We start from the raw sequence: 27647 nt of genomic DNA, 5'->3' as shown, positions 1-27647 counted from the left end.
GAGGCTGTCTGTGTTGTGTGTTGTAGGGCTGGGAGGCTGTTGTGTTGAGGCTGTCTGTGTTGTGTGTTGTAGGGCTGGGAGGCTGTTGTGTTGAGGCTGTCTGTGTTGTGTGTTGTAGGGCTGGGAGGCTGTTGTGTTGAGGCTGTCTGTGTTGTGTGTTGTAGGGCTGGGAGGCTGTTGTGTTGAGCCTGTCTGTGTTGTGTGTTGTAGGGCTGGGAGGCTGTTGTGTTGAGGCTGTCTGTGTTGTGTGTTGTAGGGCTGGGAGGCTGTTGTGTTGAGGCTGTCTGTGTTGTGTGTTGTAGGGCTGGGAGGCTGTTGTGTTGAGGCTGTCTGTGTTGTGTGTTGTAGGGCTGGGAGGCTGTTGTGTTGAGGCTGTCTGTGTTGTGTGTTGTAGGGCTGGGAGGCTGTTGTGTTGAGGCTGTCTGTGTTGTGTGTTGTAGGGCTGGGAGGCTGTTGTGTTGAGGCTGTCTGTGTTGTAGGGCTGGGAGGCTGTTATGTTGAGGCTGTCTGTGTTGTGTGTTGTAGGGCTGGGAGGCTGTTGTGTTGAGTCTGTCTGTGTTGTGTGTTGTAGGGCTGGGAGGCTGTTGTGTTGAGACTGTGTTGTGTGTTGTAGGGCTGGGAGGCTGTTGTGTTGAGTGTCTGTGTTGTGTGTTGTAGGGCTGGGAGGCTGTTGTGTTGTATGGCTGGGAGGCTGTTGTGTTGAGGCTGTCTGTGTTGTGTGTTGTAGGGCTGGGAGGCTGTTGTGTTGAGTCTGTCTGTGTTGTGTGTTGTAGGGCTGGGAGGCTGTTGTGTTGAGACTGTCTGTGTTGTGTGTTGTAGGGCTGGGAGGCTGTTGTGTTGAGTGTCTGTGTTGTGTGTTGTAGGGCTGGGAGGCTGTTGTGTTGTTTGTTGTATGGCTGGGAGGCTGTTGTGTTGAGGCTGTCTGTGTTGTGTGTTGTAGGGCTGGGAGGCTGTTGTGTTGAGGCTGTCTGTGTTGTGTGTTGTAGGGCTGGGAGGCTGTTGTGTTGAGGCTGTCTGTGTTGTGTGTTGTAGGGCTGGGAGGCTGTTGTGTTGAGGCTGTCTGTGTTGTGTGTTGTAGGGCTGGGAGGCTGTTGTGTTGAGGCTGTCTGTGTTGTGTGTTGTAGGGCTGGGAGGCTGTGCAGTGGGGGCAGGGAATATCTTGATGTTTTTCTTGTTGGTTTATTTGGAAAAGGCTGCTTAGTCAGCAGGTCAGGTAGATATTTCTCCCCCCCCCCCCCCCTCTATCTCTGAGAAGGCAGACTCAGCAGACCTCCAGGCTGCCAGTGAGTGGAAAGCATGCTGGGTAATCCGGAGTGAGAGGAGAAATGAAGGCAGGGAAAAGAACACTACCATTCCCAGAGAGAGTGCAGTACTGTGAACACACAAACACATATGCCACACACCTGTCCTGAACAATGTTCTCCGCCACTGAGCCTTACATCCATACCTTCATTTGTTTAAGCCAAATACACACACTCTGTTTACGTAGAGCAGTGCAATTTCAACACAATAACTGTATGTATCCTGTCCCCACACAGTGGGGTGGGAGTAGTTTGCCATTATCTTGGCTCTGATTAGTAACTGTGTTGCAGTCTGACCTAAAAAATCAGCCAGCGGAAACTTCAGAGTTTGAGTCTGTCTCACAGTCTATGCCTAAGGAGGGAGAGGTAGAGGATGAAGGAAGAGGGGGAGAGAGGACGACAGAGAGATGACAGGAAAGAGTGGAGGGGTGGAGAGAGAGGCAGAGAAGGGGGAGAAAGGGAGTGAGAAGATATGCAAACAAACAGCAAGAAATTGCATTTACTGAAATGTTTATTGTTTTGCGGACCACGTTTGATACAAAGCTGCTGATACTGATACTGTTCATTTCTGACTATTAACAGTTGATAGTATACATTAGAAGAATCCTATATGTTGTCTGTGCAGAGAAACCTTAACTAAGAGGTGGAGGTTGTGGTATTGTAATGTTTGGGAGACTGTGTGTGTGTGTGTGTGTGTGTGTGTGGGAAGGGAAGACAGTCTATGCCCTATCACTCACCAATGTGTCGGACCACTCACCACCTCTTTGCGGGCCACCAGCATCTCGCCTCCATCCCCTACCTCTGAACCTTGACCCTTAATTACGCTCCTGTCCGTGCCCATCTCCCTGCCTCCCTGCCCATAGCCGTTGCCTGGTGGTGTGTTTGGAGCTTGGTAATATTGGGGAGTTTGTACTATAGCACAGGAAGCAGTCCGAGGCAGTGGTGAAACGTGCCCGCGCCACCCGTCTGAGAGAAAACAATATAAAGAGTAAAAATAACCTGGGCGGCTGGCCTGCCACGATGCCACAGTGCCAGGTCAGGAACACACACAGGAAAGAGCCCACTGAGACAGAGACAGAGGACGGAGGGGAGACTCGTTTGATCACGACATGATAACAAACTGGGCTACTGTTATGATCTGCTCCTGTATAATAGGTAGTCATGGGCTGGGTTATAGGTAGTCATGGGCTGGATTATAGGTAGTCATGGGCTGGATTATAGGTAGTCATGTCCTGGATTATAGGTAGCCATGTCCTGGATTATAGGTAGCCATGTCCTGGAATATAGGTAGCCATGGGCTGGATTATAGGTAGTCATGGGCTGGATTATAGGTAGTCATGTCCTGGATTATAGGTAGTCATGTCCTGGATTATAGGTAGCCATGTCCTGGATTATAGGTAGCCATGTCCTGGATTATAGGTAGCCATGTCCTGGATTATAGGTAGCCATGTCCTGGATTATAGGTTGTCATGGGCTGGATTATAGGTAGTCATGGGCTGGATTATAGGTAGTCATGGGCTGGATTATAGGTAGCCATGGGCTGGATTATAGGTAGTCATGGGCTGGATTATAGGTAGTCATGTCCTGGATTATAGGTAGTCATGTCCTGGATTATAGGTAGCCATGTCCTGGATTATAGGTAGCCATGTCCTGGAATATAGGTAGTCATGGGCTGGATTATAGGTAGTCATGGGCTGGATTATAGGTAGTCATGGGCTGGATTATAGGTAGTCATGGGCTGGATTATAGGTAGTCATGGGCTGGATTATAGGTAGCCATGTCCTGGATTATAGGTAGCCATGTCCTGGATTATAGGTAGTCATGGGCTGGATTATAGGTAGTCATGGGCTGGATTATAGATGGTCATGTCCTGGATTATAGGTAGCCATGTCCTGGATTATAGGTAGCCATGTCCTGGATTATAGGTAGCCATGTCCTGGATTATAGGTAGCCATGTCCTGGATTATAGGTAGCCATGTCCTGGATTATAGGTAGCCATGTCCTGGATTATAGGTAGTCATGTCCTGAATTATAGGTAGTCATGGGCTGGATTATAGGTAGTCATGGGCTGGATTATAGGTAGTCATGTCCTGGAATATAGGTAGTCATAGGCTGGATTAGTTGTAGTCAAGGGCTGGATTAGTTGTAGTCATGGGCTGGATTAGTTGTAGTCATGGGCTGGATTATAGGTAGTCATGGGCCTGATTATAGATTGTCATGGGCTGGATTATAGGTAGTCATGGGCTGGATTATGGATTTAACTAGGGTTCTGTGAATTTGAGTTGGTTAAAATATTGTGGGATATTGGCAGCTCTTCTTTGGGTCACCTGGTGTTGGAATGTTGGATGTCTTTGGACCTTTTCTGTTAACAGGTACCGCCTCACTGATACACCATCCTCATGATCTAACCTGACTTTGTGTGTGTGCGCGTGTGTGTGTTTGTCTTCCAGAGTGCAGCAGCAGCTCCCAGTCCCATCCTTGGGAACCTTCCCCCAGGAGAGGGAATGCCAGTGGGACCCGTACCTCCAGGATTCTTCCAGGTACACACACACATACACACACACATACATACAGTATATACAGTTGAAGTCAGAAGTTTACATACACTTAGGTTGGAGTCATTAAAACTTGTTTTTCAACCACTCCACAAATTTCTTGTTAACAAACTATAGTTTTGGCAAGTTGGTTAAGACATCTACTTGGTGCATGACACAAGTAATATTTCAACAATTGTTTACAGACAGATTATTTAACTTATAATTCACTGTATCACAATTCCAGTGGGTCAAAAGTTTACATACACTAAGTTGAATGTGCCTTTAAACAGCTTGGAAAATTCCAGAAAATGATGTCATGGCTTTATAAGCTTCTGATAGGCTAATTGACATAATTTGAGTCAATTGGAGGTGCATCTGTGGATGTATTTCAAGGCCTACCTTCAAACTCAGTGCCTCTTTGCTTGATATCATGGGAAAATCAAAAGAAATCAGCCAAGACCTCAGAAAAAAAATTGTTGACCTCCACAAGTCTGGTTCATCCTTGGGAGTAATTTCCAAACGCCTGAAGGTACCACATTCATCTGTACAAACAATAGTACGCCAACTTGTTCTCAACTAGCCTACCTGGTTAAATAAAGGTGAAATAAAATCAAATAAAAAAGTATAAACACCATGGGACCACGCAGCCGTCATACCGCTCAGGAAGGAGACACGTTCTGTCTCCTAGAGGTGAACGTACTTTGGTGCGAAAAGTGCAAATCAAGGACCTTGTGAAGATGCAGGAGGAAACGGGTACAAAAGTATCTATATCCATAGTAAAACAAGTCCTATATCGACATAACCTGAAAGGCCACTCAGCAAGGAAGAAGCCACTGCTCCAAAACCGCCATAAAAAAGCCCGACTACGGTTTGCAACTGCACACAGATTTGCCGTAGGAGTAGATTTGATTGTGTGTTTGCATGCCAGTGTGTGTGTTAATGCATGCATGTGCAGAGGTGTGTGTGTGTCCGTGTGTTTGTGTGTGTGTCTGTGCTGGTTTGGATGGAGATGGCTACCTGTATTTCCAAAGTTTACAGTAATATATCCTTCCTTTGCAACCCCAGGGCACTATGAACCTCCTATCTCAGGCAGTCAGTCAGTCTTTTTACACTACAGGAGTCAGATGGCTGGCAGCAGATTGATTAAATGCCATTAACATTCTAACTCTGACACTAAGATCAATAGCCTTCATTTTTAAGATCAGCTTTTCAGAAAACTCCAACTTGAGTCAAAACACACCTTTTTCCACCTCACCCTTGTCCCCCCATCCTTCCTGAAAATCAATAATTGTTTTTTTGGATCCATCTTTTAATATTATTTCTTGTCAAGGCCAATCACGATCCAAGAGAGAGGCGGAGGCCTTACTGAATGATCAACAGACAAACAAACTGACCACATCAAAAGCGCTTACTGACAGACACACACGCGCACACACACACACACACACACACACACACACACACACACACACACACACACACACACACACACACACACACACACATCGACTGCCAGTCCATATTGATTCATTAGAAACCAAAAAATATGTTTTAAGTGAAGTAGGCATTGGTCTGAAATTCACATGAGCACCAGAATGCTTACTTCACCCATGCTCTACCAAGGTTTTCCAGCTTTGACCTACTACAGTACATTTACATTACATTTACGTCATTTAGCAGACGCTCTTATCCAGAGCGACTTACAAATTGGTGCAACACAGTAGCTATGTTGGTCTATTGTACTTCAAACAATGTGTAGGCAGGTTGCTTAGGATTCAAACCTTCTCAAACAGTGTGATTCATATTCTACGATAAGGTGCTTCCACAATAATGCAATTTGTATTGCATACAAGGTAAAGTAATGGATTCTTCACACACCGCATTAAGACATTATCCCAGTCCATTACTTTTTCAAGCCTTTTTTATTATACGAAAGCAAGCTTTACTTTTATACTTAGAAGACCATAAGGCTTGATTGAGTGAGCTGTTTTGTCTTGTCGTACTTTATGTGGTACCTGCCTGTTGTTCTTTGCCGTTTATTTTTATTTATTTTGCAATATATGTAATTGAGAAAAATATACATTTCATAGTCACATGCTTTTTTTGGTCAGTAGATGTGCAACATAACATGTGGTGGTGTGTTGGACACAGTTACTCATATAGTTAGAGAGGTCTATAGAATCTGTCTGCATTCCTGATTTCTGTAACCATTAGCTAATTAGTGGAATTTTGACATAAACTCTAATCCACTTGTTTTGCAAACATGGTCCTCTTTTATCAATTGCTGTGCATATCAATGGACAATTCATGACCTCTTTCAAATGAATATGTAGCTTAAAGTTCTGTTTGTATTTGTTTTTTCAGTAAAGATGGTGATTCTACATTTAGGCATACAATAGAGTACCACAGTATGAGTCAGAATACCCATAAAACCTACCGGTCAAACAAGGAAATGGTTGCAATTGCTTTTCCACCATTCATTTTTTAGGGGATTTTAGAAACACTTCAGATAAGGGCTGTGTTTTGTGTAGGCTTACCCTGGCGTGACGTTTTGAGAACCATGTAAATCTCTCTAGGACTAGGTGACTTTTAGCAATATATTTGCCTGTATTTACCCCACAAAAATGGAACACTAATTAGCTGCTAATGTGGCTATCATAAAGAACTACAAATGCCATGATCTGGACGAGACTGCTGCATCAAGGCAAAGTTAAGAATATCTGGATTAACTGTTTAATGTTAGTTACATTTTGTAATGAATAAATTGGCAACATTTCTTTAAATTGACAATTCTGTGAATTGTCTTGTGCAAGTTTTAAATTGACACAATGCCTGTTAGCAAAGGTGTCTGCTAGCTGGAGATGATGTGTAGGAGCTTGCAGGGATTTGTAGTCTTGCATTATATCTACTTTGATGCTGATTAGTTTTTTCGAATCTGAGAGCAAATAGAGCCAAATATATTAGTCACCTAGTCCGAGAGAGGTTTATATGGTTATCCGAACGTCATGCCAGGGTAAGCCTACATGAAACACATCCCATATTTTAAGTGTTTCTAAAATTCCCTATGGGAAAAATGAATGGTGGAGAAACAATTCGAACCATTTCCCTTTTGACAACTAGGTTTTATGACACCTCCACTGTGGGGCTCTATAGGCCTATATCTAAAAATACACACAGCCTATTGATATATATACATTATTTTAATAGTAAGAGACTGTAAAGTCCAATTTATCCCTCTGAAGAGTATTTATTAGGCTGTTTGAGAAGGTGTGGTGTGTGAAATGTAAAAATCCAATACTTTACCTTGTGTGCAGTACAAGTCACATTATTGGCCCCTCCGTCGCGAAGTCCCCTGAATGCCCATCTGCTAGCCGCGGCACGCTAGCTGTCTAGAGCATATTGGACTGTTAGCTGAAGAGATCCATCGACCAATTTCTTGGGCCACTATACCTATTTTGCCAATGGGACTGGACCCCTTTACTAATCCATCACGACTGGTCTGCCGACGTAACCGCACGAGGAGGCTACAACAGACTTCTTCCGTCGTGACGTCCCTCTAAGGCCGTTCTGCTAGCTTGCTATCCCCGGCCCACTAGCTGTCTGAATCGCCGTGTCTCCAGCCAGCCTAACTAGACACTGGACCCCTATGATCACTCGGCTACGCTTGTCTCTCCATAATGTCAATATGCCTTGTCCATTGCTGTTCTGGTTAGTGATTATTGTCTTATTTCACTGTAGAGCCTCTAGCTCTGCTCAATATGCCTTAGCTAACCCGTTAGTTCCACCTCCCACACATGCGGTGACATCACCTGGTTTAAATGATGTTTCTAGAGACAATATCTCTCTCATCATCACTCAATGCCTAGGTTTACCTCCACTGTATTCACATCCTACCATACCTTTGTCTGTACATTATGCCTCGAATCTATTCTATTGCGCCCAGAAACCTGCTCCTTTTACTCTCTGTTCCGAACGTACTAGACGACCAGTTCTTATAGCCTTTAGCCTTATCCTACTTCTCCTCTGTTCCTCTAATGATGTAGAGGTTAATCCAGGCCCTGCAGTGCCTAGCTCCACTCCTATTCCCCAGGTGCTCTCATCTGTTGACTTCTGTAACCGTAAAGCCTTGGTTTCATGCATGTTAACATTAGAAGCCTTCTCCCTAAGTTTGTTTTATTCACTGCTTTAGCACACTCTACCAACCTGGATGTCCTAACCGTGTCTGAATCCTGGCTTAGGAAGACCACCAAAAACCCTGAAACTTCCATCCCTAACTATAACATTTTCCGACAAGATAGAACTGCCAAAGGGGGCGGAGTTGCAATCTACTGCAGAGATGGCCTGCAGAGTTATATCTTACATTCCAGATCTGTACCCAAACAATTCGAGCTTCTACTTTTAAAAATCCACCTTTCCAGAAACAAGTCTCTCACCGTTGCCGCTTGCTATAGACCACCCTCTGCCCCCAGCTGTGCTCTGGACACCATATGTGAATTGATTGCCCCCCATCTATCTTCAGAGCTCGTGCTGCTAGGTGACCTAAACTGGGACATTCTTAACACCCCGGCTATCCTACAATCTAAGCTTGATGCCCTCAATCTCACACAAATTGTCAATTAACCTACCAGGTACAACCCCAAATCCGTAAACACGGGCACCCTCATAGATATCATCCTAACCAATTTGCCCTCCAAATACACCTCTGCTGTCTTCAACTAAGATCTCAGCGATCACTGCCTCATTGCCTGCATCCGTAATGGGTCTGCGGTCAAACGACCACCCCTCATCACTGTCAAATGCTCCCTAAAACACTTCAGCGAGCAGGCCTTTCTAATCGACCTGGCCCGGGTATCCTGGAAGGATATTGACCTCATCCCGTCAGTAGAGGATGCCTGGTTATTCTTTAAAAGTGCTTTCCTCACCATCTTAAATAAGCATGCCCCATTCAAAAAATGACGAACCAGGAACAGATATAGCCCTTGGTTCACTCCAGACCTGACTGCCCTTGACCAGCACAAAAACATCCTGTGGCGTACTGCATTAGCATCGAATAGCCCACGTAATATGCAACTTTTCAGGGAAGATAGGAAGCAGCAGGCATTTAGGAAAGCTAAGGTTAGCTTTTTCAAACAGAAATTTGCATCCTGTAGCACAAACTCAAAAAAGTTTTGGGACACTGTAAAGTCCATGGAGAATAAGAGCACTTCCTCCGAGCTGCCCACTGCACTGAGGCTAGGAAAGACTGTCACCACCGATAAATCCACGATAATTGAGAATTTCAAAAGCATTTTTCTACGGCTGGCCATGCTTTCCACCTGGTTACCCCTACCCCGGTCAACAGCCCCGCACCTCCCACAGCAACTCGCCCAAGCCTCCCCATTTCTCTTTCACCCAAATCCAGATAGCTGATGTTCTGAAAGGGCTGCAAAATCTGGACCCCTACAAATCAGCCGGGCTAGACAATCTGGACCCTATCTTTCTAAAATGATCTGCCGAAATTGTTGCAACCCCTATTACTAGCCTGTTCAACCTCTCTTTCGTATAGTCTGAGATTCCCAAAGATTGGAAAGCTGCCACGGTCATCCCCCTCTTCAAATGGGGAGACAATCTAGACCCAAACTGCTACAGACCTATATCTATCCTACCCTGCCTTTCTAAGGTCTTTGAAAGCCAAGTTAACAAACAGATTACCGACCATTTAGAATCCCACCGCACCTTCTCCGCTATGCAATCTGGTTTCCAAGCTGGTCATGGGTGCACCTCAGCCACACTCAAGGTCCTAAACAATATCATAACCGCCATCGATAAGAGACAATACTGTGCAGTCATATTCATCGACATGGCCAAGGCTTTCGACTCTGTCAATCACCAAATTCTTATCGGCAGACTCAACAGCCTTGGTTTCTCAAATGACTGCCTCGCTTGGTTCACCAACTACTTTTCTGATAGAGTTCAGTGTGTCAAATTGGAGGGCCTGTTGTCCGGACCTCTGGCAGTCTCTATGGGGGTGCCACAGGGTTCAATTCTCGAGCCGACTCTTTTCTCTGTATACATCAGTGATGTCGCTCTTGCTGCTGGTGATTCTCTGATCCACCTCTGCGCAGACGTCACCATTCTGTATTCTTCTGGCCTTTCTTTAGACACTGTGTTAACTAACCTCCAGACAAGCTTCAATGCCATACAACTCTCCTTCCGTGGCCTCCAACTGCTCTTAAATGCAAGTAAAACGAAATGCATGCTCTTCAACCGATCGCTGCCCACACCTGTCCACCTGGACGGTTCTGACTTAGAATATGTGGACAACTACAAATACCTAGGTGTCTGGTTAGACTGTAAACTCTCCTTCCAGACTCACATTAAGCATCTCCAATCCAAAATTAAATCTAGAATCGGCTTCCTATTTCACAACAAAGCATCCTTCACTCATGCTGCCAAACATACCCTCGTAAAACTGACTATCCTACCGATCCTCGACTTCGGCGATGTAATTTACAAAATAGCCTCCAACAGTCTACTCAACAAATTGGATGCAGTCTATCACAGTGCCATCCGTTTTGTCACCAAAGCCCCATATACTACCCACCACTGTGACCTGTACGCTCTCGTTGGCTGGCCCTCGCTTCATACTCGTCGCCAAACACACTGGCTCCAGGTCATCTATAAGTCTTTGATAGGTAAAGCCCCGCCTTATCTAAGCGCACTGGTCACCATAGCAGCACCCACCCGTAGCACGCGCTCCAGCAGGTATATTTCACTGGTCACCCCCAAAGCCAATTCCTCCTTTGGTCGCCTTTCCTTCCTGTTCTCCGCTGCCAATGACTGGAACGAATTGCAAAAATCACTGAAGGCAGAGACTCATATCTCCCTCACTAACTTTAAGCACCAGCTGTCAGAGCAGCTCACAGATCACTGCACCTGTACATAGCCCATCTGTAAATAGCACATCCAACTACCTCATCCCCATACTGTATTTTTTCTTTTATTTTGCTCCTTTGAACCCCAGTATCTCTACTTGCACATTCATCTTCTGCACATCTATCACTCCAGTGTTGAATTGCTATATTGTAATTACTTTGACACCATGGCCTTTTTATTGCCTTACCTCCCTTCTCTTACCGCATTTGCACACACTGTATATAGACTTTTTCTACTGTATTAATGACTGTATGTTTGTTTATTCCATGTGTAACTCTGTGTTGTTGTATGTGTCGAACTGCTTTACTTTATCTTGGCCAGGTCACACTTGTAAATGAGAACTTGTTCTGGTTTACACCTGGTTAAATAAAGGTGAAATAAAAAATTAAAAAATTGTGGGAGAACCTTATCTAAGAGTATGAATTACATTGTTTGAGAAGGTTTGTATTTATTAAGGATTTTTATTGATTAAGGATCCCCATTAGCTGCTGCCTGGGGCCCAGTAACATTAAGGCAGTTATATACAATTTAAAATAATACATGAGATTCAATTTCACAACACTTTTCACAACACATTGTGTTCCCCTGGGCCACTACTCTACTACCACATATCTACAATACAAAATCCATGTGTACGTGTGTGTAGAGCTCGTGTCTTATCGTGTGTGTGTGTTTGTTTGTGTGTGTGTGTGTGTGTCGTCACAATCCTAAGAAACCTGCATACACCTTGTTTGAAGTACAATAGACAGACCAACATAGCTACTATAGTAGCTGTGTGCTGGAGAACATGAAGTAGGCATTGTGGTGCTCAGACCAATGCCAATACTTCTCACTTAAAACAGTTTTGTCTTTCTAATTTCCAGGGTTTTTACACCGGAAGGTGATTTTACTAAATTATAGTACAACATAACACAGCATTAAAAGTAAATTAGCCTATCACAGAGATAAAAAGGGAGAGAGTGAAAGTCTGACAGGAGATCCTCAGAGTAGAGATAACGCCTTACGTTGATGCTCATAGAAATACAACAGGTAGAACAGATTGGACTTGGTGCTTCAATAGGAATGTTGTCTAGAAAAATGAGAAACATACAGAAAATTGTTTCTTGTCCTTGAAACGGGAGCAAGAAAGGAATCTGCTTATGATAATTTTCAATTAGAATGCAGTACTATTCATTCCACGTCTATACTACTACTACATTTCGCACCCTTTTTTCCTGGGCTTCCAGGCATTTACTGATTCATCAACATGGATGTCGGCATGAAGACTGTGGCTTGTTGGGCATTCGTGAATCCACTGGTTTGAGAAGCGTGCCAATCCCGTCTGGATTACTGCAACTCGCTGTTGGCGGGGCTCCCTGCCTGTGCCATTAAACCCCTACAACTCATCCAGAACGCCGCAGCCCGTCTGGTTTTCAACCTTCCCAAGTTCTTGCACGTCTCCCCGCTCCTCCGCACACTCCACTGGCTTCCAGTTGAAACTCGCATCTGCTACAAGACCATGGTGCTTGCCTACGGAGCTGTGAGGGGAACGGCACCTCCGTACCTTCAGGCTCTGATCAGTCCCTACACCCAAAGAAGGGCACTGCGTTCATCCACCTCTGGCCTGCTCGCCTCCCTACCTCTGCGGAAGCACAGTTCCCGCTCAGCCCAGTCAAAACTGTTCGCTGCTCTGGCACCCCAATGGTGGAACAAGCTCCCTCACGACGCCAGGACAGCTGAGTCAGTCACCACCTTCCGGAGACACCTGAAACCCCACCTCTTTAAGGAATACCTGGGATAGGATTAAGTAATCCTTCTAACCCTCCCCCCCCCAAAAAGATATAGATGTACTATTGTAAAGTGGTTGTTCCACTGAATATCATAAGGTGAATGCACCAATTTGTAAGTCGCTCTGGATAAGAGCGTCTGCTAAATGACGTAAATGTAAACGTGCCAGGGCGGTTGGAAAACATCACAACCTTTCAATTGATTAGGTGGCTCGGAGAGCGAGGAATGAAGCGGGGCATACTGCTCCATGTTCTGCACCAGCAGAGGTGCTGCTGCTCCCCCTGACATCATAGTCATCCACCTCGGTGGAAATGACTTGGGACACACAAAGGTGACAGCCCTGGTGCGTCAGATGCGAGCGGATTTGGAGGTAGTCACCTGAATGTTCTCTGGGTCAACAGTGGTCTACTCTGACATTGGTCAGCGGAGGAGTTGGATGTTCCAATGGGAGGAGGACATCAACAAGCGCATAGAGATGGCCCGATGCTCTGTCAACCAGCTGGTGTTTGCATTTCTTGCTTATAGGCTCATGCCCACAATCTGCCACTCTGCCATTAAGCACTGTGTCCCTGGGCACTACCATAGGGATGGCGTGCATCTCCGGATGAGGGCAACAACCTCTTCCTTTAGAGTCTGAGAGCTGGTCTCTCCTCTGTCCTAGCAAGATTCACGCAGTTGTACACACCACCACACTCACTGCCACTTGCCTGCCACTCCACAAACCCAAAGGCTCTTTTAACTGGCTATCATAGCAGCCAAGGAAGTTCGCTATCTTATTTGTGTATATTTGTTTGTGCTCTGATGACACGCAAGTGTCGAGGTCATTTTATATTTTTAAGGGCTGAAATAAAAGTGTTAAACATGAGACCATTTGCTTTTGAAGCATAATAGTGCATGATCATCTCTGTATTGTAATTAGTCAATGATCATTTCATTTGGATCCAAACTTAGTCAATGACCATTTCATTTGGATCCAAACTTAGTCAATGACCATTTCATTTGGATCCAAACTTAGTCAATGACCATTTCATTTGGATCCAAACTTAGTCAATGACCATTTTATTTGGATCCAAACTTAGTCAATGACCATTTCATTTGGATCCAAACTTAGTCAATGACCATTTCATTTGGATCCAAACTTAGTCAATGACCATTTCATTTGGATCCAAACTTAGTCAAATGACAATTTCACTTGGATCCAAACGGAGAGGAAAGCATGTGGCAGAGGAGCTAGATGTCAACTAATAGATTGTCCAACATTACTCTCTAGAGGTGTGTTATGGTACTGCTCTCTAGCGGTGTTTTATGGTACTGCTCTCTAGAGGTGTGTTATGGTACTGCTCTCTAGAGGTGTGTTATGGTACTGCTCCCTAGAGGTGTGTTATGGTACTGCTCTCTAGAGGTGTGTTATGGTACTGCTCTCTAGAGGTGTGTTATGGTACTGCTCTCTAGAGGTGTGTTATGGTACTGCTCTCTAGGGGTGTGTTATGGTACTGCTCTCTAGAGGTGTGTTATGGTACTGCTCTCTAGAGGTGTGTTATGGTACTGCTCCCTAGAGGTGTGTTATGGTACTGCTCTCTAGAGGTGTGTTATGGTACTGCTCCCTAGAGGTGTGTTATGGTACTGCTCTCTAGAGGTGTGTTATGGTACTGCTCTCTAGAGGTGTGTTATGGTACTGCTCTCTAGAGGTGTGTTATGGTACTGCTCTCTAGAGGTGTGTTATGGTACTGCTCTCTAGAGGTGTGTTATGGTACTGCTCCCTAGGGCTCTGTTATGGTACTGCTCCCTAGGGGTGTGTTATGGTAATGCTCCCTAGAGGTGTGTTATGGTACTGCTCTCTAGAGGTGTGTTATGGTACTGCTCTCTAGAGGTGTGTTATGGTACTGCTCTCTAGAGGTGTGTTATGGTACTGCTCTCTAGAGGTGTGTTATGGTACTGCTCTCTAGAGGTGTGTTATGGTACTGCTCTCTAGAGGTGTTTTATGGTACTGCTCTCTAGAGGTGTGTTATGGTACTGCTCTCTAGGGGTGTGTTATGGTACTGCTCTCTAGAGGTGTGTTATGGTAATGCTCCCTAGAGGTGTGTTATGGTAATGCTCCCTAGAGGTGTGTTATGGTACTGCTCTCTAGAGGTGTGTTATGGTACTGCTCTCTAGAGGTGTGTTATGGTAATGCTCCCTAGAGGTGTGTTATGGTACTGCTCTCTAGAGGTGTGTTATGGTACTGCTCCCTAGAGGTGTGTTATGGTACTGCTCCCTAGAGGTGTGTTATGGTACTGCTCTCTAGAGGTGTGTTATAGTACTGCTCCCTAGAGGTGTGTTATGGTACTGCTCTCTAGAGGTGTGTTATGGTACTGCTCCCTAGAGGTGTGTTATGGTACTGCTCTCTAGAGGTGTGTTATGGTACTGCTCTCTAGAGGTGTGTTATGGTACTGCTCTCTAGAGGTGTGTTATGGTACTGCTCCCTAGAGGTGTGTTATGGTACTGCTCCCTAGAGGTGTGCTATGGTACTGCTCTCTAGAGGTGTGTTATGGTACTGCTCTCTAGAGGTGTTTTATGGTACTGCTCTCTAGAGGTGTGTTATGGTACTGCTCTCTAGAGGTGTGTTATGGTACTGCTCCCTAGAGGTGTGTTATGGTACTGCTCCCTAGAGGTGTGTTATGGTACTGCTCCCTAGAGGTGTGTTATGGTACTGCTCTCTAGAGGTGTGTTATGGTACTGGTCTCTAGGGGTGTGTTATGGTACTGCTCCCTAGGGCTCTGTTATGGTACTGCTCCCTAGAGGTGTGTTATGGTACTGCTCTCTAGAGGTGTGTTATGGTACTGCTCTCTAGAGGTGTGTTATGGTACTGCTCTCTAGAGGTGTGTTATGGTACTGGTCTCTAGGGGTGTGTTATGGTACTGCTCCCTAGGGCTCTGTTATGGTACTGCTCCCTAGAGGTGTGTTATGGTACTGCTCCCTGTAGCTCACATCATTGGCTGGATTTGGGTTAGTTTGAATTGAACCCAAGATTTATGCGACTGTTTATTGTGTGTGGTGTGGACATTGGATAGCAGACACACACAATAGCAAAATTATATTTCACACACAGTTCACACATTTTAGTCCTACAGGAAACACACTGATAGTTTGAAACATATACATGTAGTTAGTCATGGAAGTTGTGGAAGTGACCAGGGCCGTGCACAGAGCTTTGGACAGAGATGAAAGGGAGTTAGTTAAAAGTTGCCTGTCTTTGCTAGAAGCACTACTGGGGTGGGCTATATCAGCTGATCATCGAGGTTGTAGGTTATGAATCAGCTAGTTAGCAAGGCTAATCTGTTAAAACAAGCTAACTAGTGTTTACCTGATTTGAATTTGTTCTGCTGCTGACAAACAGTCAAACTGCAGATGTCCTCTTCCCTGACTGTGAAACAACACATGCTAGCAACTCCAAAGTAACCGCCAGTAGGTAGCTTGTGCATGCAGGATGAGCGCAGCAGCATATGGGCACCGCTGCACTTGCGGGGGCAGATCGGGCGGAGGAGGGTCTTTTTTAAAGATTCATTACAACATTATGAGAAATGTTCTAGTTTGATGGGCAAGTTGTTACATCTAAAGTTACAATAGAGAAAGAGACTAAAAATAAAAAGTAATCCGTACAAAAGGGCACTTTTTTCATAGACGGGCAAAAGGACAGGTGCTCCAGCACGCCTAGGGTGCTATCTGTGCAGGTGCCTGGTCATGATGACTGACTGTCATACTAACATCGCTAGTATTCATCATCATATACTTTATATTTTTCCAACAGTCTATCTCTCTCCCTAACTCTACCTTCCTCTATCCCAACTCTCTCCTTCTGTGTGTGTGTGTGTGTGTGTGTGTGTGTGTGTGTGTGTGTGTGTGTGTGTGTGTACCTTCACAGTCGTTCATGTCGCCTCGTTACCCTGGTGGGCCCAGACCTCCTCTCAGAATACCCAATCAGGTAAGATCACTGATGCCCTCCTCAGGTTGCAATAGGAAATGTATTCTAATGTTCCATTGTACGTCTGTCTATAAGACTTCTTTATATCCTGACCTGTCCTTTTTATTTCACTTATATCTGCTTCTCTTTATACCTTACTTGACCACATTATGTTGTCTTGTCTTACAGTCAAAGAGGGTGTTTTTCTTTATACCTTACTTGACCACATTATCTTGTCTTTTCTTACCCTCTTTGACTGTGTTTTGGAATGATTGTGTGTATAGCTCCTCATATTTAGTATATGTTAGTGATGATGTGTGATATTCTGTGATGATCATGATGATGATGATAATTTTGGCACAGGCAATGGGGGTCCCTGGTAACCAGCCTATGCTACCCAGCGGAATGGACCCCACGAGACAACAAGGTGGGTCTCACACATACACACCACAGACTCTTACACACACACACACACACACACAGGCTGAAGGCTGATGGCTCTCTATTCTTTCAGGGCATCCAAATATGGGGGGGCCCATGCAGCGAATGACTCCCCCCAGAGGGATGGTCTCTCTTGGGCCACAGGTATGTGATTGAATGAAATCTCCAGGTACAGTATGCATAACTTTAAACTCCTTCTGTCACATTTGAGTTTGTTTGTAGGTGGGTGAATATATTTGTATATATGTGTTTATATACAGTATGTACATGTGTGGTAGTATACTATGATATACCACCTGTGGAAACCTGTTTGATGTATGTGTACATTACATTACGGTAATTTGACATTTGGCCTTGGGATTCTCTCTTCCAGAACTACGGTGGAGGGATGAGACCACCTCTCAATGCACTGGTTGGCCCTGGGATGCCTGGCATGAACATGTGAGCACTCTGTCATCAACACACACACGCATGCACCAGACCTGGGTTCAAATACAGTACAAACATACAATACATACACACACTTCAAACATAAACACACACGTGCACGCACGCACGTGCAGACACACACACACACACACATAGCAGTGGCATACCGCAGTTTTGCAAGTATTATAGCTAATCTCATGCTATTCAACACCTTCTTCCATGAGGCTGAGAGAAAATGTTCCTGCAATACTACACATACAGTGCCTTTGGAAAGTGTTCATACCCCTTGACTTATTCCACATTTTGTTGTTACAGCCCGAATTCAAAATATATCTCAACCCATCTATACACAATACCCCATAATGACAAAGTGAAAACATGTTTTTAGAAATGTTTGCAAATGTATTGAAAATGAAATACAGAAATATCTAATTTACCTAAGTATTTACACCCCTGAGTCAATTCATGTTAGAATCACCTTTGGCAGCGATTACAGCTGTGAGTCTTTCTGGGTAAGTCTCTAAGAGCTTTGCACACCTGGATTGTACAATATTTTAAAATTATTATTTTAAAATTCTTCAAGCTCTGTCAAGTTGGTTGTTGATCATTGCTACACAGCCATTTTCAAGTCTTGCCTTAGCTATTCAAGCAGATTTAAGTTGAAACTGTAACTAGGCCACTCATGAACATTCAATGTCATTTTGGTAAGCAACTCATGTATACATTGAGAGTACAAAACATTAAGAACACCTTTCTACTATTGAGTCCATGTTGAGCCCATGATCACTCCAATGCTTCCCACAGTTGAGTCAAGTTGACTGAATGTCCTTTGGGTGGTGGACCATTATTGATACACAGGAAACTGTTGAGCGTGAAAAACCCAGCAGTGTTACAGTTCTTGACACAAATCGGTGCGCCTGGCACTTTTTACCATACCCCATTCAGAGGTGTTGGGTTAAATGCGGAAGACACATTTCAGTTGAATGCATTCAGTTGTACAATTGACTACGTATCCCCCTTTCCCTTTCCTTTCCATTCAAAGGCACTTCAATATTTTGTCTTGCCCATTTACCCTCTGAATGGCACGCATACACAATCCATGTCTCAATTGCCTCAACGCTTAAAAATCCTTCTTTAACCTGTTTCTTCATCTACACTGATTAAAGTGGATTTAACAAGTGACATCGATAAGGGATCATAGCTTTCATCTGGATTCACCTGGTCAGTCTATGTCATGGAAAGAGTTCTTAATGTTTTGTACACTCACTTTATTTGGCCTTGTGTTTTAGGTTATTGTCCTGCTGAAAGGTTAATTTGCCTCCTAGTGTCTGTTAGAAAGCAGACTGAACCAGGTTTTCATTTAGGATTTTTCCTGTACTTAGCTCTATTTAATTTATTTTTATCCTGAAAAGCTCCCTAGTCGATGACGAGCATACCCATAACATGATGCATCCACCACCATGTTTGAAAATATGAAATGGTACTCAGTGATGTGTTGGATTTGCCCCAAACATAAGGCTTTGTATTCAGGACATAAAGCTAATTTCTTCTGCAATTTTCTGGCGAGTTTTACTTTAGTGCGTTATTGCAAACAGGATGCATGTTTTGGAATATTTGTATTCTGTACAGGCTTCCTTCTTTTCACTCTGTCATTTAGGTTAGTATTGTGGAGTAACTATAATGTTGTTGATTCACCCTCAGTTTTCTCCGATCACGGCCATTAAACACTTTACCTGTTTTAAAGTCACCAATTTCGTCATGGTGAAATCCCTGAGCAGTTTCCTTCCTCTCCGGCAACTGAGTTAGGAAAGACGACTGTATTTTTGTAGTGACTGGGTGTATTGATACACCATCCAAAGTGTAATTATTAACTTCACCATGCTCAAGGGGATATTCAATGTCTGCTGCTTTTTTTTTTACACATCTACCAATAGGTGCCCTTCTTTGCGAGGCATTGGAAAACCTCCCTGGTCTTTGTGGTTGAATCTGTGTTTGAAATTCACTGCTTGAGTGAGGAACCTTACAGATAATTGTATGTGCGGGGTACAGATATGAGGTAGTCATTAAAACAATTGTCAAACACTATTATTTCACACAGAGTGGGTCCATGCAACTTATTATGTGACTTGTTAAGCACGTTTACTCCTGAACTTATTTAGACTTACCATAACAAAGGTGTTGACTACTTACTGGCTCAAGACATTTCAGCTTTTCATTTTTCAAAAAACATAATTCCACTTTGACATTATGGGGTATTGTGTGTAGGCCAGTGATGCAAAATCTCAATTTAAGATATTTTAAATTCAGGCAGTAACTCAACAAAATGTGGAAAAAGTCGAAGTGTGGGAATACTTTCTGAAGGCACTATATTGCCATGGGGAGGAGGGAGAAATATGCAGTTTTATAGCTGATATCCTGCTATTCTACACATTTTGCCATGAGGATGAGAGAAAATGTGGCAGTTTAACAGCTATTTTCTTGTCATTCTAAACATTTTTGCCATGGCTTATGACGTGTTCAAAAACGAAAGTATTTGTGTGTGTGGGTGTGTATTCTAGGGGCCCTGGTGCGGGTAGACCTTGGCCAAATCCTCCAAACGCCAACTCGGTGAGTACAGAAAAACACTATAACACAACCACCAAGACAGATACTTAAATAAACCACAATTACAATAAATGGTCATACATTTATCGCAGAGAGGGTTTAAATAAAGATACATTTTCTTCTCTCTCTCCCTCCAACCTCCTCTCTGTCTATAGATCCCATACTCCTCTGCGTCTCCAGGGAGTTATGTGGTATGTGACTAGAAGTTGGTTGTGTGTATTTGCCTGTTAGTTACAGGGCAGTATAGGGAGTATTGTGTTTATAGCTATTAAGAGCATTGAATTGTTGGTGTGTTGTAGCTTTGATGTATCAGAGGCATTCTTCTCCCCATTATCAACTCTCATTTTAGGGTCCGCCAGGAGGAGGAGGGCCACCTGGTACTCCAATAATGCCCAGCCCAGCAGGTAGTGTGTGTGGGTGTGGGTGTTTGAGTCTTGTGAGTTGCTGACCGGGAGGACAGTGTAAGGGGAACGAAATTGATGTCCTGTTGATATCTACGATTTAGACAGAACTAAGTCATATTTACTAACCTAAGGCATCATTGGATCTTCTTGTAATTGAATCTTTGCCATGCGTAGGCTTATGGTACCTGACGTCCCTAGGCCTAGACCTGAGTGGGGCACAGTGGATGTGTGTGTGGGGTTACAAGGACAGGGATACATTCACAATGTTACAAACGGACTTAAGCCATTTGGTCTGAAACTATTTAGCTATTTATATCTGGCCTAAGGTGTGGTGTCCCGGTCCCGTGTGGCTCAGTTGGTAGAGCATGGTGTTTGCAACGCCAGGGTTGTGGGTTCGATTCCCACGGGGGACCAGTATGGAATAAAAAAAAAAAATGAAATGTATGCATTCACTACTGTAAGTCGCTCTGGATAAGAGCGTCTGCTAAATGACTAAAATGTAAAAAAAAAATGGTGTAATGCTTTACCCGAAGTCAGTTGCCAATTTGGCCAGTAGTATGTTTAAGTTTCTACATTTGAGTCATTTAGCAGATGCTCTTATCCAGAGCTACTTAAAGTTAGTGCATTAATCTTAAGGTGGGACAACCACATATCACAGTCATAGTAAGTACATTTTTCCTCAATAAAGTAGCTTTTCTAGTGATTACTTATCCTGAAGTTGACTAATGTGTGTTTGTGTAGTAAACTGTATGTATTGGTTCTTATGTTTTTTGAGCGGTTATTATTGCACCAATGGGTCTGTTTCCCATTGTTTCCTGTCAGACTCAACTAACTCTGGTGACAACATGTACACCCTGATCAACACAGTCCCTCCTGGTGGAAACAGACCAAATGTAAGACAACTCATTCATTATTATCTGTGTGTGTGTGTGGCATGCATGCATGTTTCTGTGTGTGTATTGAACTGTGTATAACTGTGTGCTTATGTTTGTTCCTCAGTTCCCAATGGGTCCAGGTGCAGACGGTCCAATGGGAGGGATGGCAGGAATGGAGCCACATCACATGAACGGGTCGCTAGGTAACACTTACAAACATACACACGCACGTACGCTTTGAGCTTGTTCTTAACTCACTGCACTAGTCTTGTGAAGAGCAAATGTATGTTTCCTGGACTGTATAGTAGTAATGTCCTTCAAAAAAATGTCACCTTCTCTCTATCAAACACCCAGGGTCTGGAGACATGGACAGCCTCCCCAAGGTAAGAGAAGACTCCAACCCAACCCAAACCATCAGTCACCAGCGTCGCTCATATCTGTTAATCAATTCTCAGACAGAATTAAGTGTTTCACAACACGTTGTAGTGATTAGCCTGTATTTGTATGTGGTTGAAATATTGGTACTACCGTTAATGGTTCATCTGCTCTGTATAGTATAGTATGGTATGTATAGATATTTGATAGATGATATTTCTGTGTTTTATGGTTGGTCCTGATTAGAACTCACCTGGTAACCTGAGTCTGAGTAACCAGCCGGGGACCCCCAGAGAGGATGGAGAGATGGGTGGCAACTTCCTCAACCCCTTTCAGAACGAGAGCGTGAGTTCATACCCACAACCTCACTGACACATGTTATTGGTAGAATATCTGTACGTAGAAGACTGTTTTGTACAGTATAACTGACTGATTAACTGTGAGGTTATTCAAAGTGCCATAGACACATTAAATTAGGACTATTCGTACATTTTCTAGCAGTAGGCCTAAAGATTCAAATCTTTTACCAACTTTCACTAAAGCCTACTGTTAGGTTCTAAATAACAGGGTAAAAACTGACGGACAACAATAAAAGCTCCAACCAAGTTTATTCACCCAAAGGGTCGGACAGCTGAACGGACAAAGACATGTTTCCACTAGCACAAGTATATAGACCCCAATTTGGGTGATCAAATTTATTTATAAAGCCCTTCTTACATCAGCTGATATCTCAAAGTGCTGTACAGAAACCCAGCCTAAAACCCCAAACGGCAAGCAATGCAGGTGTAGAAGCACGGTGGCTAGGAAAAACTCCCTAAGAAGTATCCTCCTTCCCTCTAAACATGACATCTTTATTGCTAGGCAGAACTTTAGTGATATCTGTTCTTCCTCACTTCATCTCTTCACTCCTCCTCATAGGATCCCCGATGTCTAACAATAACATTCTGACAGAATGTAAACGTTCTACATTCCTCTCTCTCCCTCAGTGACATGAATAAGGATATTTCATATTTTCAGTCAGAACCCATCACTACTAATGATATATTGTTAGTGTATAGTGTTGATAATAGATAATAATAACAGCCTAAACACTGAAATTCTCCAATACATACCAACCACCTCAGGTATGTGTAGGGGCATTTCAGTGTGTGTGTGCTCTATTTGTTCTCACTGGTGGCGGGCACCAATATCAATCATTCGGTATGATATCGTTATCCTTTGATATCGATATGAGCAAGGCATCTTGTGATATCGGTTTATCCTTGCTGTTAACCTACACTAATATGTAAAAGATCATACACACTACTCATGCAGGCACAACCCTCTCACTGACTCTCAGCTGAGCATATTTAACTACCTGCATATGGGCGATCAACAGGATCTCCCATTTTATTTAAAATGGTTGGGTAGGTTAGGCCCCGAGAGCATTCACACCTGGTCCAATGGGCAATCATCAAGCAGTTGTCTGAACTTTACAAACCGTGGAAGTGAAGTCGATACATTATGTGCATTTGGCTTCATAGGGGTATTGATGTGCGTTTGGCGGCGGTTAGACCATTAACCGAAAGGTTGTTTGTTCAAATCCCAGCGCCAATAAAGTGAGAAATGTGCCCTTGAGCAAGACACTTAACCCTACATTTTTTAAAATGTTTTTTATTTCACCTTTATTTAACTAGGCAAGTCAGTTTAAGAACAAATTCTCATTTACAATGACAGCCTAGGAACAGTGGGTTAACTGCCTTGTTCAGGGGCACTCAGGGAGAGTTGGGATATGCAAAAAAAAACATTTCCAATTCAAAAATGCATATTACATTTCACATGTGTGAAATATGACAAACATAAGAACCCACAAAACTATTATGTATTGATAATATTTCCATAAACCCCTCTGTGTCTCTCTCTCTGTTTCTCTCTGCAGTATTCTCCAAACATGACTATGAGTGTGTGAAGGCTCCGCCAGCTGGTCAGTTAGTGGTGTGGATTGGTGGAACACACAGAGACAGGATGTGATGTCATCTAAGCTCAGTGGCTCTTCCTCTCTGTGATATCTCTACCAGGACAGTGGACCCAGGCCTCGTTCTCCCCTTGGCCTCTCTCTATCTGTGTTTGGCCTCTTCTTCTTTTCTGTTTCCTCCCCATTTTACATTTGTGACCTGCTTTGTTCATCAACACCTACCATCAGAGACTGTATAAAGGAACTGAAATAAAACATCTCTGAATATTTATAAATGTATGTCACTGCACACTCTCAGTTGTGCTAAGTCTGTTAACACAGAAATATGTACCATGCTCCACCATCTTGTGGAAAAGAAACTGAAAACCCTCAAGTGTAAAGAAATTCAAGAGGATAGCTTTCTGGCCTGTCTCCCCACCTGCAGTTGTTATGTCTTGAGATTTGATGGACATGATGGAAACCACAGTCTATGATTTGGATTAATTATATTGAGATGTCAGCTTCATTCTCATTGGATACACAACAACCTGGGATAAAGCCTGTGGGACTGGAACTGGGCGACAGCTTCAGTGATTTGAGATCTTGGTCCCACAGTGAACATTCACCAAGAGCTCTTATTGTTATTTTCAGCTCCATACACTTGGATTTGATGTGCTATGTTGACTGCACAGAGAGAGAGACAATTGTGAATTAGATATGAGACATAAATGCAGATATCATTCTTGTATGTCTTGACCAGGAACATCAACACCTACAAAACAGAGACTCACCAATCTAACGATTACACATCTGACATGGAGAGAACAGGGAGAATTCAAGTGGTTGGTTTTCTGCCTTTTCAAAATGATGCAGTCTGTTATGATTATTCAATTAATGCAAAACTGTAGATTTTGTTTTTAAACACCTGCCTTGAGGAGATAAGGACATGGATAAAGCAAAACTTCCTTCAAGTGAACAGCAGCAAAACCGAGGCTGTACTTGTTGGCACCCCCCACCAGGTCCAGCACTCACCACAAACACACCTGACCTTGCAGGACAGAACATCCCTCTCTTCCCCCTTAATTTCTAATCTGGGTGTAAGGCTTGATTCCTCCCAGACCTTTGACAGCCAGATCAAACAACTTTGTAAAGCCAAGCGTCATTCTATCACCTTAAGAACATTGCCAAACTCCGTCCCACCCTCACTCAGACTAACGCAGAGAAGGTAATCCATGCCTTTATCTCCTCAAGGCTTGACTACTGCAACACACTTCGTAGGGATCCCTGGCAGGAGTCTCCCGAAGCTCCAATATACCCAGAACAACGCTGCCATGATCCTGATGAGTGCGGAAACACCATCCCATCATCCCCATCCTGGCATCTCTGCACTGGCTCCCCATCTCATTCCGGTTTGAATTCAAAACCCTCCTGCTTATCTCAAATAACTGCTCTCCCTCCATAACCCCACCCGCAGGTCAAGCGATAGCCTGCTCCTCCACGCCCCCAGGACCAAGCTCCGCTCCATGGGGATCAGGCTTTCAGCTCGACCGCCCCGAGCCTCTGGAATGCTCTCCATGACCACCTGAAGGCACCACAGACTCTGGGCTCCTTTAAAACGGGCCTAAAGACCTTTCTCTGTAGGAAGGCTTTCTGTTGATAGCTGTGTTCCTTGGTGTCCTTGTCCCTTGTAGCGTTATCTGGGTTAATTATGTCAGTTGCCCTGTCTAGTTGTCAATTTTTTAATTTTTAATTTTGTGCACTTTGAGATTATTCTGTATAATGAAAAGCGCTTTACAAATATCAACAAATATTTTGATTGAATGAAAAAAGGAAGACAAAAACTGCAGCAATGGTTGACAATGGTTGTAGAGGGTTTGTGTGAAGGTATTCTTAAAGGTCCAATGCAGTCGTTTTTATCTCAATATCAAATCATTTCTGGGAAACAATTAAGTATCTTACTTCAATATTTAACAATTTAAATGGTCAAAAATAAAAATCTAGTTTCACTGCACTGGGCCTTTAAAAAACACGGAGTTAAATCATTCTCCTAATTTATTATTGTCATCCGGACAAACTGTGATCTTAATGTATTTTGGAGAGTTTGTGTGGAGGTGAAATACAGTAGGTGTATTTCGTATTGTTTTAAACCTAATCCTTAGTCCATGTTAGATTATTATTTAGAGGTGGATTTTACTACTCCCTCCCATATGTATACCTGTAAAGCTCACAAATCTATCTCCTCTGTTTTATGTATATTATCTTACAAATGGACAGAAAGAGAGAAAGAGAGAGGGTGATGATGAACTAGAGGACACCAGTACAGAGCCTTTTGTTTTCATGTCAGTTCAAAGTCACAAATGTAAATACTGAAAGATGCATTTGTAAATTTGAACGTTACACATTTTTTATTCCAGATTTTGGTTGTTTGTTTCCATTTGTGATGTGTTCATTTTCTTTCTTCTTTTTTAAAATCTTATGTTTTGTAAATACATAGAAATAGAAGTACTACATGGGTTTTGAATATGCTGGTATAAAGCTGATCTTCTCTCATTCAAAATGTTGATTCCTTGTCTGTATGTGTACTGTATGTGTTTGTGTAGGCTATGCCCACTGGGCACACCACATAATTTCAATGTGGAAATTTGGGTAATATTTGGTTGACATTGATCAATGAGATTAACCTTTAATCACCCACTCAAAAAGACAGTTTTTTGAATTCCCAATGTGCTATCACTATGATCTTAATCCTCTAAAACACAACCAAATTTCAATGGAAAAACAATGTCAGATTTGTGGTTTAGTTGTCATCTAAATGTGTTATTACTGCGCTTTCAAGCATTTAAAAGCACAACAAAGTTGAAATGGGAATACTACACTGAACAAAAATATAAATGCAACATGTAAAGTTTTGGTCCCATTTTTCATGAGCTGAAATAAAAGATCAAAATGATTATTTCTTTCAAATTTTGTGCACAAATTTATTTACATTGCTGTTAACATTTCTCCTTTGCCAAGATAATCCGTCCACCTGACGGGTGTGGCATATCAAGAAGCTGATTAAACAGCATGATCATTACACAGGTGCACCTTGTCCTGGGGACAATAATAGGCCACTAAAATGTGCAGTTTTGTCACACAACAATGCCACAGATGTTTCAAGTGCTGACTGCAGGAGTGTCCACCAGAGCTGTTGCCAGAGAATTGAATGTTAATATCTCTACCACAAGCCTCCTCCAACGTTGTTTTAGAGAATTTAGCAGTATGTCCAACGAGCCTCACAACCGCAGACCACGTGTATGGCTTTGTGTGGGTGAGCGATTTGAGTTGTGAACAGAGTGCCCCATGGTGGCGGGGTTATGGTATGGGCAGGCATAAGCTACGGACAACAAACACAATTGCATTTTATCGATGGCAATTTGAATGCACAGAGATACCGTGACAAGATCCTGAGGCCCATTGTCATGCCATTCATCCGCCGCCATCACCTCATGTTTCTGCATGATAATGCACGGCCGCAAGGATCTGTACACAATTCCTGGAAGCTGAAAATGTCCCAGTTTTTCCATGACTTGCATGCTCACCAAACGTCACAGATTGAGCATGTTTGGGATGCTCTGGATCGACGTGTACAACAGCGTGTTCCAGTTCCCGCCAATATCCAACTTTGCATAGCCATTGAAGAGGAGTGGAACAACATTCCACAGGCCACAATCAACAGCCTGATCAACTCTATGCGATGGAGATGTCGTTCTGCAAATGGTGGTCACACGAGATACTGACTGGTTTTCTGATCCACGCCCTTAACTTTTTTTTAAGGTACAGTTTCTGTGACCAACAGATTCATATCTTTCACGCCTTCTCCCGCTCCCCCTCTCGGGCGCCAGGCGGCCCATCATTATGCACACCTGTCACTATCATTACGCACATCAGCGCTTCATTGGACTCACCTGGACTCCTTCACTTTGTTGATTGCCCCCTCTATATCTGTCTGTTCCTCAGTTTGATCCCAATGTCAGCATTGTCGTTTTGTTTCCACTGTCCAGACGCTGTCCATGTTCTGTTTCATGTCCGTTGTTTATTAAATGTTCACACCCTGTACTTGCATCTCATCTCCCAGCGTTTGTCC

At 43.4% G+C, this 27647-nt stretch overlaps 1 protein-coding gene across 1 annotated transcript in view; it reads left to right on the top strand.

Annotated features, from left to right (window-relative positions):
• The window catches only part of LOC106580420 (single-stranded DNA-binding protein 2), a 104769-nt gene extending 78284 nt beyond the window's left edge, over positions 1 to 26485 (top strand). Inside the window, exons 5-17 of the mRNA XM_014161461.3 lie at positions 3752 to 3841; positions 16422 to 16481; positions 16824 to 16887; positions 16975 to 17045; positions 17275 to 17342; positions 19889 to 19937; positions 20090 to 20125; positions 20284 to 20338; positions 21161 to 21231; positions 21338 to 21416; positions 21568 to 21596; positions 21835 to 21933; positions 23507 to 26485. Of these exons, the coding sequence (XP_014016936.1) occupies positions 3752 to 3841; positions 16422 to 16481; positions 16824 to 16887; positions 16975 to 17045; positions 17275 to 17342; positions 19889 to 19937; positions 20090 to 20125; positions 20284 to 20338; positions 21161 to 21231; positions 21338 to 21416; positions 21568 to 21596; positions 21835 to 21933; positions 23507 to 23536 (801 nt within the window). The 3' untranslated portion in view covers positions 23537 to 26485. The remainder of the gene's footprint in view (positions 1 to 3751; positions 3842 to 16421; positions 16482 to 16823; positions 16888 to 16974; positions 17046 to 17274; positions 17343 to 19888; positions 19938 to 20089; positions 20126 to 20283; positions 20339 to 21160; positions 21232 to 21337; positions 21417 to 21567; positions 21597 to 21834; positions 21934 to 23506) is intronic.
• Positions 26486 to 27647: the final 1162 nt, after the last annotated feature.

This window comes from Salmo salar, chromosome 20 (assembly GCF_965601325.2).
Source record: "Salmo salar chromosome 20, fSalSal1, whole genome shotgun sequence".
Taxonomy (NCBI): domain Eukaryota; kingdom Metazoa; phylum Chordata; class Actinopteri; order Salmoniformes; family Salmonidae; genus Salmo; species Salmo salar.
The sequence above is the reverse complement of the archived record's forward strand: the minus strand, read 5'-3'. Positions and strand labels throughout refer to the sequence as shown.